This window comes from Cryptomeria japonica, chromosome 2 (genome assembly GCF_030272615.1).
Source record: "Cryptomeria japonica chromosome 2, Sugi_1.0, whole genome shotgun sequence".
NCBI classification, from domain to species: Eukaryota; Viridiplantae; Streptophyta; class Pinopsida; order Cupressales; family Cupressaceae; genus Cryptomeria; species Cryptomeria japonica.
In genome coordinates, this window is record NC_081406.1 from 611,831,294 (window position 1) to 611,844,526 (window position 13,233).

General features: G+C 37.1%; 1 protein-coding gene across 1 annotated transcript; it reads left to right on the plus strand.

Annotated features, from left to right (window-relative positions):
- The first annotated feature begins 10,451 nt into the window (after positions 1-10,451).
- LOC131064294 (G-type lectin S-receptor-like serine/threonine-protein kinase At1g34300) lies at positions 10,452-13,122 on the plus strand. Its single transcript, XM_057998397.2, has one exon. The coding sequence runs from the start codon at positions 10,474-10,476 to the stop codon at positions 12,967-12,969; it is 2,496 nt and encodes an 831-aa protein (XP_057854380.2). The 5' UTR covers positions 10,452-10,473; the 3' UTR covers positions 12,970-13,122.
- The last annotated feature ends 111 nt before the right edge of the window (positions 13,123-13,233 follow it).

Sequence of the window (13,233 nt, forward strand, 5' to 3'; positions counted from 1 at the left end):
GCGCTGATGGTTCATTCCCACGATGAGCATAACGAATGACGCACTATTTTGCCACCTCTCACTGATGGTTTTTGATGAAAGAAGAGATAATTGGTTTGAGTTGATGTTAAAATGATTGCTTCAACTCTTCTTTTATAGGCAATTTGGATGAATAGGTTTGTCTCTTATCCTAAGGCCGACTTGTTATGGAATAAAATTTAAATGAAAACCTTACCTAAGCCTACTCATCCTTAGATAAATTTTAAATCTGCTTTGGGCACTCAAATCTTGTCTTAATTGATTCTTGAAATGATGAACTTCACTCCATCATATCAACTCATGAAGTAATAAAACTTCACTCTCCTTATTCAATACATGAAAACTTTGCTCTGAAGCATGAGTTTATGAAATAATAACTTCACTCTAGTTTCTTCATGCATGAAGTTCGCTCCTTATCTCAAACACATGAAGTAATAACGTCACTTTAAATCATGTTACGTGTAGTAGCAATTTTACTTTAATCTTTCAACTCATGAAGTTGTCATTTTTCTCTTAATTGTTTCAACTCGAAGTTCACTCATATCACCTCAAAGTTGAAGTTCGCTCTTATCATCTCAAAGTTGAATTTTGCTCATTCTTCTTTGAACACGAAGCTAAAACCTTGGTTACTCCCTTCAATTCAATAATTAAGAACTTTGCTCCTTTCTTTTAGCACATGAAGTTGATTCAACTTTACCCTCAAGATCGCTTTACCTTACTAAATCATGAACTTAGCTTATCTCTCTTCCAACACAAAGTTCGCTCATCTCCTCTTGAACACGAAGTTTGCTCATCTCCTCTTGAAGTTGAAGTTCGCTCATATCCTCTTGAAGTTGAAGTTCTCTCATCTCCTCTTGAAGTTGAACTTCGCTCATCTCCTCTTGAACATGAAGTTCGTTGATGTCTCCTCTTGAAGTTGAAGTTCACTCATCTCCTCTTGAATATGAAGTTCTCTCATCTCCTCTCCAACATGAAGTTTGCTCATTGTGCTCAAAGGTGAAGATGAAGTTCGCTTTAATGTGTTTGAAAATGAATTTGAAACTTCGCTCCTCACACTAAACTCATGAAGTAAATGCCTTCACTCCTATTCCCAAATGTATGAGGCATAACTTCGCTTCATTTCCCCAATTCATGAAGCAACAATTTTATTCCTCCTTAGAAACCCTTGAAGTGAATTATTTTGCTCCTCTTAGGTCAAACATGAAGTAAAGAATTTCATTTGAAGCTTGTAGCTCTTAAAGTTATCAACTTCACTCATAAACACCGATTCATCAAGCAAGAAACTTTTCACAACTCTTTTGATACTTGAAATATGCATTTCTCTCCTAGTTGCTTGAAGCCGAAGTTCACTCCTAAAATCTCACACTTCAAGTTCGCTCCAAAGGTTAAGTCATGAAGTAAAACTTTGAAACCCAAGATAGACTCAGAGGTGAGGAAAATTATGAAAGAGCTAAAGATTACTTCATTGTACATTCAAATGTTCAAACTCATGCAACTTACTTTCGTCAATCCTCAAAAGGACTCAAAGAAAATTCACTCAATCAAAATACACAATATAATCATTACCGGTGTCGGTACTTGGGTACATGGGTATACACAATATGAGCAACCTAGTTTAAAAGTATACGCCATATGAGTTACATGTAATGAACAAATTGGATCACATTTGAAGACATAAACACAATGAACAAGTTTGATCACATTTCAATAGAAAATAACTAAGTTTCAAGAATATCAAGTTTCATATATATCAATGATCAAATTGGATTGAATATCAAGTTTCATATATATCAAAATGAACAATAATCGTGTACATATAAAAAAATTTCATAGATGTCAAATCAATAATAGTTACAAAAATGTGGCATGTGCCATGTCTATCAAAGTTGATATATACATATACAAATGTCGAATATATAAAAAAATTGGTCCTTCAATGATGAAAACTACAACTATTTGTCTCTATCGGTATCTATTATTGTGGCAGATCATCAAAATCAAGCCTCTTCGAAGCAGTATGTGGCTCTACAGGGGGTTGCACAAGAACAATTCAAATGTCGAATCAAATATATTTTCTCAATATAACATCAAAATAACTAAATACTAAACTCTAAATTGTTTGAAGTTGAAAAGTTGATTACCTCATCTTTGTCTTCTGCAATTGGGTGAGGCTGAGGATTCATGGGAAGTCCTAAAGGGGACTGTAATTGGTAAAAAAACATTAATACAAGTTAATAACATATATGTCAAATAACACATAATAATTAAAAATAAATAGACTAAAAAACTAAAACATACTGGAGACTCAAATGGATGTGCTATAGTCGTAGGAGGTATGGTCACAAATGAATCAGTTACAACCATTTCCTATATCCATGGTAAGTGATCCAAAAGGAGTTAACAAGAGGGTTTCAACTCCTTTGTGCACTTAGTGAAAGGATTTGATCTAAGATAGACATACCTTTTCCCTTTTTTGTGCTGGATCCCATATTATATGTGTAGGACTTCTAATGAAATGGAATGGTAGAACATCAGTAGGAAGTTTGGAAGGGGGCTGTAATAGGTTAAAGACAATTATACAAGCTAATAACCCAAAGTTGTTGACAAACTAGATAGAACAAATATTTTTAACATATGTAGAATAAATGTACACCGAAGCCTCGTATAGTTCTCCTATAACCTTAGGAGGCCTAGTCGAATCTAATGCAACTATTACCATTTCTTGTATGAAAAATGATAACATATGATATAGACATAAAAGGATTTAGTTATTTCGAACAAGCAAGAATGCAATCCAAAGTGAATATGAAGATATCACCTCTTCCCTCTGCTGAACCTCATCGACATCAGGTGCATTCATTAATTTTGTAAACCCCATATGTTTCTGTATATATAACAAATAAATTAAAGGCATTTATCAATATCTACATATACATGTTTAATCATAATAAAATTCAACAAATGAATTTAAATTGTATTGAGTTACTTTCTATCGTTTGGGTGTCCAAGAAGATATCTTTTTCTACCTCGGAGTGCTAGAGGACGACACTCTCACATGAGATGTCCTCAAGGTAGGTGGGGTAAACTAACAAAAAAAATTAACATAAGGGTAAAGAGCATGTATTTAATATATCACCTAAGTAAAAAATATATAAATCTAAATGGTACCGCGTAGCTATCTAGGCGAAAGTCAATGGCCAAAAGCGTGATATCATCAAGTTGAGACATCTCAGCCCCCTGATAAGCACTATAAAACACCAAGTAATGATACATATATATATTAACAGAAGATATTTTGAAACCAATGTATTATTATATTTTTAACAAATTTCAAATCTTTACCTCTGGTGGAGAAACTACTCGTGACTGTGGAGTCGACTAAAAAGTATGTGGTGTAATACCACCACCTATTGCACCCTGTAATGCATTTTATTTATATGTCACTTTAAATTGTTCAAAAAATAAAAATTCATTTCTTTTTATAAGATTTAGTCACTTAATTGATAACATGTCATAAACAGAATTAAATGCACCTGTGACTGATAGTGAGGGAACAACATACTCATCAGGTCATCGGTGAGGGCCACATCCTTGGTAGTGGAAGCATGGCATCTACTCCCGCAACATGCACATGAAAGAGATGTCAAACCATCCTCATCCGCGTTAGTGTCTACACCAGAACATACACCCTGGTAGGTGGCGCACATATGCTGAATGGGTTGGCCCGTTCCAAATGATGCATGAGGTGCCACTGATGAAGGAGCTAGCACTAATGAACGAGGTGTCATAGGTGCTGGTAAATCCTCTACTCTGACCAACTATGTGCCATGCTGAATAATGACATCAGTCAATGATGCAGCTACCTGAAGAGTCTGTAATTCTATAGGCTCCTTCAAGGATATAGGGACAATGACATGAACCATGGGTTTAGGATCTTTACACCTCTTGTGCTTTGGTTGTACCACCCTATGAGCCCCAGGTCTATCCTATGCAGAGCCTCTCCCTCTACCCTAAAATTTTTGAATGTCCAAGTAATTCAGCTTCTTGTTGAGGATAAACTCACAATACAACTTTCTCAAAAAATATAGAGGTACCTCCCAATTATTACAAGGTGGTTGGTCAAAGACCATATACCACCTATCCCAAAAAGCTTCATTCAGCCTAGCATGAACATACACATGTATAGGAAACCGATTCGTATTTAGTTCTAGGTTGTTACTGGTGATAGGATCAATGAAAAGAGCACATATGTCAGCTTTAAGTATGCCCTTTTTTTTCACTTGATCATATGACAACCCATCTACATAAAATGTTTGACATCTATCCCTCCATGAACCCCATTTCGTAACCTCCCTAGATACCTCATTTGCATTGTTGGCCATTATTTCTAGCATTGTGGCAAGGGTTGAGTGGTTCTCAAGACTAGAGGAACTCAACCTATTCACCAATATAGAAATTTGGGCACTATTTTGTGTCAGGCGATTGATGAAATCCTCTTGTGTGTCATCTATACGATCTAATGGAGGACATGGAGGGTTTAAAGGTGGTGGTGGTTGTTGAGGAGCAACATTTTGAGGATTTTGTGGTTGTGGAGCAATGTCTTGAGAGTTTTCTTGTTGCTCATGTGCACTGTTTACAGGGTTTTCTTGTGTTGCTTATGCAGGAGGAGGTCTTTGTTGTCTATTTCTTTTGGGGATTGCTTGTAGAATCTGACATCAAATTAATAAAAACAAAACTTAAATCAATTAAAAAACCCTACTTCAATAAAAATGGAAACAAAAATAATCAAACAAATCAAATCTTACCTGTTTGACGAGGTGCCATTGTTGAAAATTGCTCTTAATGCTGAAAAAATCCAAAATGATCCAAACCTATGCGGGTTCTGTGGTTTTTTGGCTTCCTCTCGCTACTGTTCCATGGGCTTTGGCGTTCAAAATGGCCAAAACCCGTGGGTTGCCAAAAAATATAATGTTCCTCAAAACCCGTATGGGTTTTAAGGAACTTTTTGTTTTTTTAATTTTTTTTGCTAGGCTTCATTTTTGAATTTTCAGAACACGCACGGGTTATGAAAAATTTCATTTTTTTTTACATGTGGCCACTTTTCTATTCACCATCTTGGTGCACTTACCCTTGCACACACACACGAGGATGAGTGGAACTAGAATAACATAGCTAGACTATTCCTAGTCGCCTCCCCAACATGGATCACCTAGAAAAGAAAATCTAGAATGTGTATCCATGTCTTCTCTCATTCTTCTTCTCATGGATCACCTAGAGAAACACATCTAGAATATGTATCCATGATTTCTATCTTTATTCTCATGATCTCATAGCTTTTCTATTTGTAGTTCATGGATGATGTCTGCTCTTTCTCTTTTTATGGGATCACTTGTGTTCTTGAGATAACATTGTTCAAGAATGATATTAGTGTTGAGACATTTTGATAGCGAGGTCTCTTTAACTATTTGACTTGAGGTCTTGTTTTTTGTTTTTATCTTTTCTGTTGTGTGTCTTTTTGCCTTTTTGTCTTTGATTGCCTTTTTTTTTTCCTTGTTTACCTTTATTGCCTTTTTGTCTTGTTTTGTGTGTCCTTGCATGCGATTATGTGAGTTAAGATCCAAAGATTGAGGTCTTGGTTCCTTGAAATTGGTGAGGTCTTATACTCCTTGTGATTATTATCCTAATTGCTCCTCTATTTCATCTCTTCATCTACTTTATCGTGTGTATTTGCATAGGCTCATACTCCTATTGAAGTGGGGGCTAAATGTAGTGTCGTAAAATTGTCACTAGGCCAATTTACACCTCATGTTTGTGCTCCTACTTTAGTGTGTCCTATCCTCATCACCTATCTAAGTCCATTTTGTGCTTATTGTCTAGTTTTGATGCCATGTACACCCATTGATGGATTCCCTTATGGGGTATCCTTCTCCCCGAGGCTTCATTGTGGTCCTTTTTTGAGAAGGACTATGATGCCTAGCACATTGGTCTTGGACCATGGTGCCCAACACTTTGGTCCTAGACCATGGTGCCCAATGCCATGGTCCCTTTTAGTGGGGCCCAATTTTGAATTGGAACAGGGTTCCTATCCCTCTGGTAGGAATCCATCTTTGTGTCTCTTCATGTCTATTGGAGGTTGGCCTAATTGGTAATTTACCTAAATACTCATATATAAAGACATTTGATCAACCTAGTTTCATCCATCAATCTCAAAGCAAGATAAGGCATCAAGCAATCAAATCCTTGCATCCGTGAAGTATTCATTATCAATCATTTTCAGAGATCTTCAAGGTTGCATATTCTTCATTCAACTGTTGTGGAGGAAAAATACATCATTCATATGCAAGCATGTGTGTGTGATTAGGGTTTTGTCATGTCCATGCCATTTCATATCACACATGTGATTAAATTCAAGAAGCAAAGCATCATCATCAACAATTGCAAATCTAAGATATATCTTTCCATTATTTATTTCATTATTTGCATTTATTCATTCAAGGTTAATTTCTAACTAGGGTTTGACTTAGGCCATGGGGGCTTCACTTAGTGAGCCTCGGTTATAGCACGTTTGTTCATGGAATACTACAAAATCCCCCTATTTTCAAAAAATATTGCCCTAAACTCCTTTTTTGTCACCCCCTCCCAAAACATAGCTCAAATTAAAAGCCCCCCTATTTTCACCAAATATTTTATATTTTCACAGCTAGAATTAAAAACCCCCCTATTTTCACCGATAGGAAACATATTGTATCCTCATTTTTGGGATATTAAACCCCCCAATGTGAATGCACGTGATATAATATTACCTAGCTAGTGAAGCCCCCATGACTTAGGCAAACTCCTATTCCCAACCATTTCCCCCCTTTTCACTATGTGCAAGAACAAGTACAGAGCTACATTCGAGAGGATCGATAATATTTGCAGAGATGAACAGGTTCCCTTTTTATGGTAGAAAGCTCAGACAACCATGACGACCACCACCACAGTCTTAACAATTTAGGTAGAATTTTGGAGAACATATCCAAATCATATTACTTTTCTTAGATCTAGGTTTCTAGCTCTATGCGGTGGCTATAGCTCACTATTTATGCCCAGTCTCTTCAATATTCACCCATTTACCCTAATTTTAGCATCTTCAACAATATAATTCAATTCAAGGGAAAGAAAAACTCCATCTAAGAAACCAGGAATCTAATAAGAATCTCGATTTATCAAGGCTAAATCTATAAAATTCCATCTTTCTCTAGTCTGATGGCCCCTAAGAAAAATTAGAGGTTTTACTACATTCTACAGTGAAACCCTAATTTTCGCCATTACATGGAGATACAATTACAATGAATGAATGCGAGAGATGGCCCCACCACAAAACTTGTGATAAAAAGATTAGCAACAAAAAGGAATAAGGTGGGCCCTACATGACACATGGCACCACTGCACAAATTTGTAACTTTGAAGGATGACAATTGTGATGACCTTGTGGTAGACAAATTTGGTGTCATAAAAACACAAATCAACACAAAGGGTCCCATTAAATTAGTTGATTAGGTTGACAACAAGTTATGTCGTGGTTTCGTAGAAAAGGGATATTCTTTGAAGATGGACATAAGAAACCACGAAACCAACTACATTACATTGCATGCACCAAGGTGGAGACTGCCTACAGAGGCCAGACAAGAATGACTTAAGTTGCTTAAAATGCATGTGATGAGTCAAGAACACTAAAGAATTAGGGGGTAAGGGGTTGGTCTCTGAACAATTAAAAATACTTCAAAGGACTACTTAAGTTGGAATCTAACTAGCCTAATAGGTCAATGTAAAATTAGCACAAGACCATAATGTATGGTTTAGGATTTTAGCCAAAATAGGCAAATAAAACCTTAGGAATTGTAGAAAAACCCTAAACCTCAATGCAGAAGCACCATCACCAGCTATGCTAAAGTTAGGTTTTCATCTATATAAAATCGTGGATGTTTAGGGAACCTTTTGTTTCATAATAGCTTAATTTTATGCTTTATGCTTTCAAGATTACACTTACATTTCTATTTTTTCCTTCTTCTAATTCTACTTTTTGGTGGATCTGGCCTATCTATAAATTTTTGTCTATAAGAAATTATTTTATTAACTTTGTGTGTGGTTATCTTCCCTGCCATTTTGTAGTCCTTCTATTATTATATTTACAATTATATCATGTTGGTCTCTTTCTTTGCACTTTCAAAAATTAAATTATTTCTCTACAAGTTTTGTTTGATTCTCTATTGGCCCTTTTACCACTTGTTTCTACAACTTGGCCTCTTTAAATTGTTCCTTTGACTTGGCCTCTTTGACCTCCATCTATGTTTGCTATTGCTAATTGTATTTATTTGATATGAGGGGTGTCTCTTTCCCTTATATATTTTCATTGTTGGCTTGGTTTAATTCATGTTTTATGGTCAAAATCTCTTATTGAACTATTTCCCTAATAGCTTGTGATTTGTTTATTTGGTCTTTAAACTATTTTCATTGTTTAACTTCTAATTGAAATCAATGATATCTAACATTTGGCTATTCCTCAATTTCTCCATCACTCCATCACCTCTGAGACCAAGTCTCCTCTCTAATCCCATTAACTCAATGACATATAGATCTAATGACCATATTAATAGACTCAACTAGAAGCATATAGATGTTAGCTCTCCCACCAATTCCCAACCTCTAACTTCATACCGTTTTCAAGGTGTTTCATGCTCTCATTGCACTTGATAAGATGGTCACCTAAGTGTTCTTTGGGGTTCCAATTCAGACTAGGGTTGTGAGAGAAAAACCAGCCTTTCAATAATGGGTCTACAGTGTTTTTGGTGATAACGTACAAAATGGTTCCAAATATTTTGTCCCCAGTGGAAATATCATGGCTTGTATATATTGTCTCGTTGGAAGCATCGTTGGGATTTACTGGTGCCCCTATAGTCAAGTCTCACCTTTTTTATTTCTAAGTCTAAGTCTGGCAATTAATTTTCTTTATCGATAACACAAGTTATGGCACGGGCATTGACCAGCTTCAGCTTTCACGGGCAACTTCTCCTAACCAGTCATGTTCAAAATATCAGCATAGATTTCTTTATGAGATGTCAAAGTCAAGCCAGTCTTCAAGTCGATAACTAATGAACGTGTCTGATCCGGTTCAACTTGTTTCTTCCATTGAAAAATTGAGAGAGCCCAAAGTCATGCACATCAAACATGGAAGATAATGAGAACTATGTAGAGGGAGAGTAATAATAATGATATTTGATTATAATGATCTATTTATAATAAAATTTGATTATGTAATATAACTTAATCAAAATATTAAACGAAAAAATTAAATTTTCTTTTGTCCAAAAATATTTCAATTAAAATCTTATCATATAGTTTAAACATGACTTAAATGTTAACAAAAAATTATATCAACATTAAATTATATCAATTTAATAGTTGTAGATTAAAAAATTTAAATTGTGTTCTGTGTAGGTTGAATTGTTCGAATAGATTTACTTGAAGTCAATTCAATGTCCTTACCATATAACAAAACAATTGGTCAACCTCTGTTTATATACTCAAAGGGACCTTTGATCAAAGACCGTTAGATTGAATGCCTTCCACCATGCAATGCCATGTGGTACCATACAATTGTTAACGTGATTCAATCTAAGGGGCCTTAATTGAATTGTCCTTAGATAAAATCTTGATGTGTTTTATGTAAATTTTCATCTATGTTTTTCCTTTGTAATCCACTTTTGAAACACATTATTATGCTTATGTTTCGATCACATTATTATGCTTCCATTATCTATGAGTAACTTCTTCAACATATTTATTAATGAACCACATTCTTTACTACAATGCAATCTACTTACCAAAAAAATCCATCCTTGAACCAAATCTAACTTCTATAATTGACCAATACTCATAGATATCTAGTGTGGCAATGTCTATTCAACCAACATAGTGACTTTTACATATCATTATTGAACACTTTTATGAATAAAAAATGGACAATTCTGGTAACCCATTGAATAGCCATCACTACTAAATACTACTATAGAACACTTTTAATAAATAAAAAATGGATAATTCTGATAACTCATTAAATAGCCATTTTGATCTAGTCTTAGGGGTATGCCGTGGAGTGCACTCGAATCCGTCCTTTTCATGTCTTTGTCTAACATTTAATTTATTTTTTAATACAAGAAGTCATTGCACTGGCACGACCCGTCATGCAATTTTTTATGCGACTCTAAAGCTAAATTAGTCGTCAAATTGAACAATGAACTTTGTCTGATGCCCTTCAGCTTTTGTGGTTATACCTAAATGTGTATTACCTCACCACGGCCCTACCAAAGCCGCCCTATTACTTGTCACCAATTCTCCCTTCATAACGGCTTATGAAATCGCAATAAATCGTCATAAATAGTTCTCTTACATATGTCTATGTAAGAAAAACATATGATCCCTTTTGTAAATGCCAAAACCATGGGCGCTGTGTGGATTTCACTGGTTATTTTCATGGCCCTGATTTGTGTGGGTGACAGCAAGAGTCAAGAGCCCAAGACAGTAGCTCGTCTCTCTTCTGCTCTTCTGAATTCTTCTGGTTGGAAACCCACCGACAACACGTACTTGGTTTCTTCAAATGGTATGTTTTGTGCTGGGTTTTATAACGTGACACCAAATCGTTATGCCTTTGCTGTCTGGTATGCCAACGATTCAGATCGAACTCTAGCATGGATGGCGAACTCAACTTCTCTTGTGGGCGCCAACTCTTCTGTGATCTTACAAAGCGGGTCTCTCTCTATTTCAAACGAGAATGGTGTAATTGCGTGGACGAGCAAGGTCATGCCTAATTCTAAAAATGGCATGGATCTTATTTTGAAGGAGTCAGGCAATCTGCTGTTCAATCAGTGGGAAAGCTTCAAGGACTTCCCCACATTTAATCTTCTTCCCACACAAGATTTCACCGCAGGAGACGTTTTGCAGTCGAGTATGGCAAACGGGACTTATGGTAGAGATGGGGACTACTATTCTCTTTCTATAGAGCAACAGTCCAAGAAACTTTGCTTGTACTATCACAGGAAGAAAGAGGAAGTTCAGGAATCCAAATGGTACTGGCGATCCGGTAGCTTTGCAGCAGTTAATCTGGACAACAATGGGTATCTGAATGCAAGCAACATCGATGTAGATTCAATGATCATGGCGTCAGACCTCGGCAAAAAGGACCGGTTGAGAAGACTGACTTTAGATAAAGATGGAAATCTCCGGATGTACAGTAGGAGAAAATATCCTCCCTCTTCTTCATGGGAAATAGTGTGGGAAGCTGTCTCAGAGCACTGCCATATCCATGGAGTTTGTGGAGAAAACGCTGTGTGCAGGACAAACTCGGACTGGAAACCAACCTGCGAATGCCCACCTGGTTTCGACCCGAGCCCAGTTGATAATCGAACCTGCAAACCCCACAATGATGTCAAGAAGCTCACCAATGTAACATTTCTTACCTTGGATTTCGTTAATTTTGACGGACCCAATTCTGCAACAGAGCCCTCCACGAGATTACAAGTCTGCATAGAGTCCTGTAGGAAGAACAGCAGCTGTCTGGGATTTGCCCACAAACTGGACACAGGAAACTGTGTCTATCAATTCGGCAAATTGTTCAACGGATATTGGTCCCCGGAAGCAGAAACGCGCATGTATTTGAAGATTTCCTCTGCAAGCAGTGAAGAAGCTCGGAATGGTTATCATGGTTTGCTCTCTGTAGTCGAAAATGTTTGTCCGATCAGTCTAGAAATACCCTTCCCCAGGAGACAACCGGACCACAGGACACGAAATCTCATCATAATTGGCTGCTTCTTTGGATTAGAGCTCTTGTGTGGGGTTTATGCCTTCGGTGCTTTTCTGAAAAAGTACTCGCAATTCAGAGACATAGCCAGAATTTTCGCCATGGATCTTCTTCCTTCCGGTGGGACTAAGAAATTCTCATACGCAGAGCTCAAAGCAGCTACCAATGATTTCAGCAATATACTGGGGAAGGGAGGATTTGGGCCAGTTTACAGAGGCCTTTTGCCCGATCAGAGGCAGATTGCAGTGAAGAAACTTGAAGGACTTCATCATGGAGAACAACAATTCTGGGCAGAGGTGAGCATCATAGGGCGAATCCATCATCTCAATCTTGTTCGCATGTGGGGATTCTGTGCAGAAGGCGAGCATAGACTTCTGGTGTATGATTTCATACCAAATGGGTCGTTAGAGAGGCATTTGTTCGACACAGAGGTAGCGACTGTAATGGAGTGGGGTGTTCGATACCGAATAGCTTTGGGAGTCGCAAGAGCCATTGCTTACCTTCATGAGGAGTGCCTGGAATGGGTTCTTCATTGTGACATCAAACCAGAGAATATTTTGGTTGATGAGAACTTTTGCCCTAAGGTTTCTGATTTTGGTCTGGCTAAATTGGTTGAAAAAGAGCACACCCTGAAAGTATCTACGATCAGAGGGACAAGGGGATATTTAGCACCAGAGTGGTTTCAAAGCTATCCTATCACGGCAAAAGTGGATGTTTATAGCTTTGGAATGGTGCTTTTTGAAATGGTTAGTGGGAAAAGAAATATAGATAGCTCACCTGAACAAGACAGCGAGTTCTATTTTCCTGAATGGGCGTTCCAGATGGTGATGGTAGAAAGTAAGGCAGAAGTGGTTGTGGATAAAAGATTAGAGGGGATAAGAGAATGCCAAAGTGCAATGGAAGAGGTGAGGAGAGTGGTGAAGACAGCGTTGTGGTGTATTCAGAGTCGGGCGGAGGAGAGGCCTTCGATGGGCAAAGTGGCGAAGATGTTGGAAGGCAGCATAGAAATTGAGGACCCTGGGAGGCCCTCATTGTTTCAGGACAGTGGTGAAGATCTACAGTCACCTTACAGTAGCGCCATGAACTTACCCATCAAGGCTTCTCTGATCTAACAAGCATTGAGTTAACCACTTTTGGCTTTGGATGGTGAAGTGTTAAGGTTCAAGACGTGTCGTGAAGTATCAATTAATGTTTTAAAACATATAGTTTTAGAAATTATTTGTTGTGTGTGTTTTTTTTTAAGGTTATAGATTTGATGTTTAGAATGGAGGTATTATCATATGTTGACATTATTATGTAGTCTAAATATTTTAAAATTATCAATGGGTCTTTAATTTGTTGGTGAAGTTGAAAGGTTCTTAATGAGCCCACCAAGG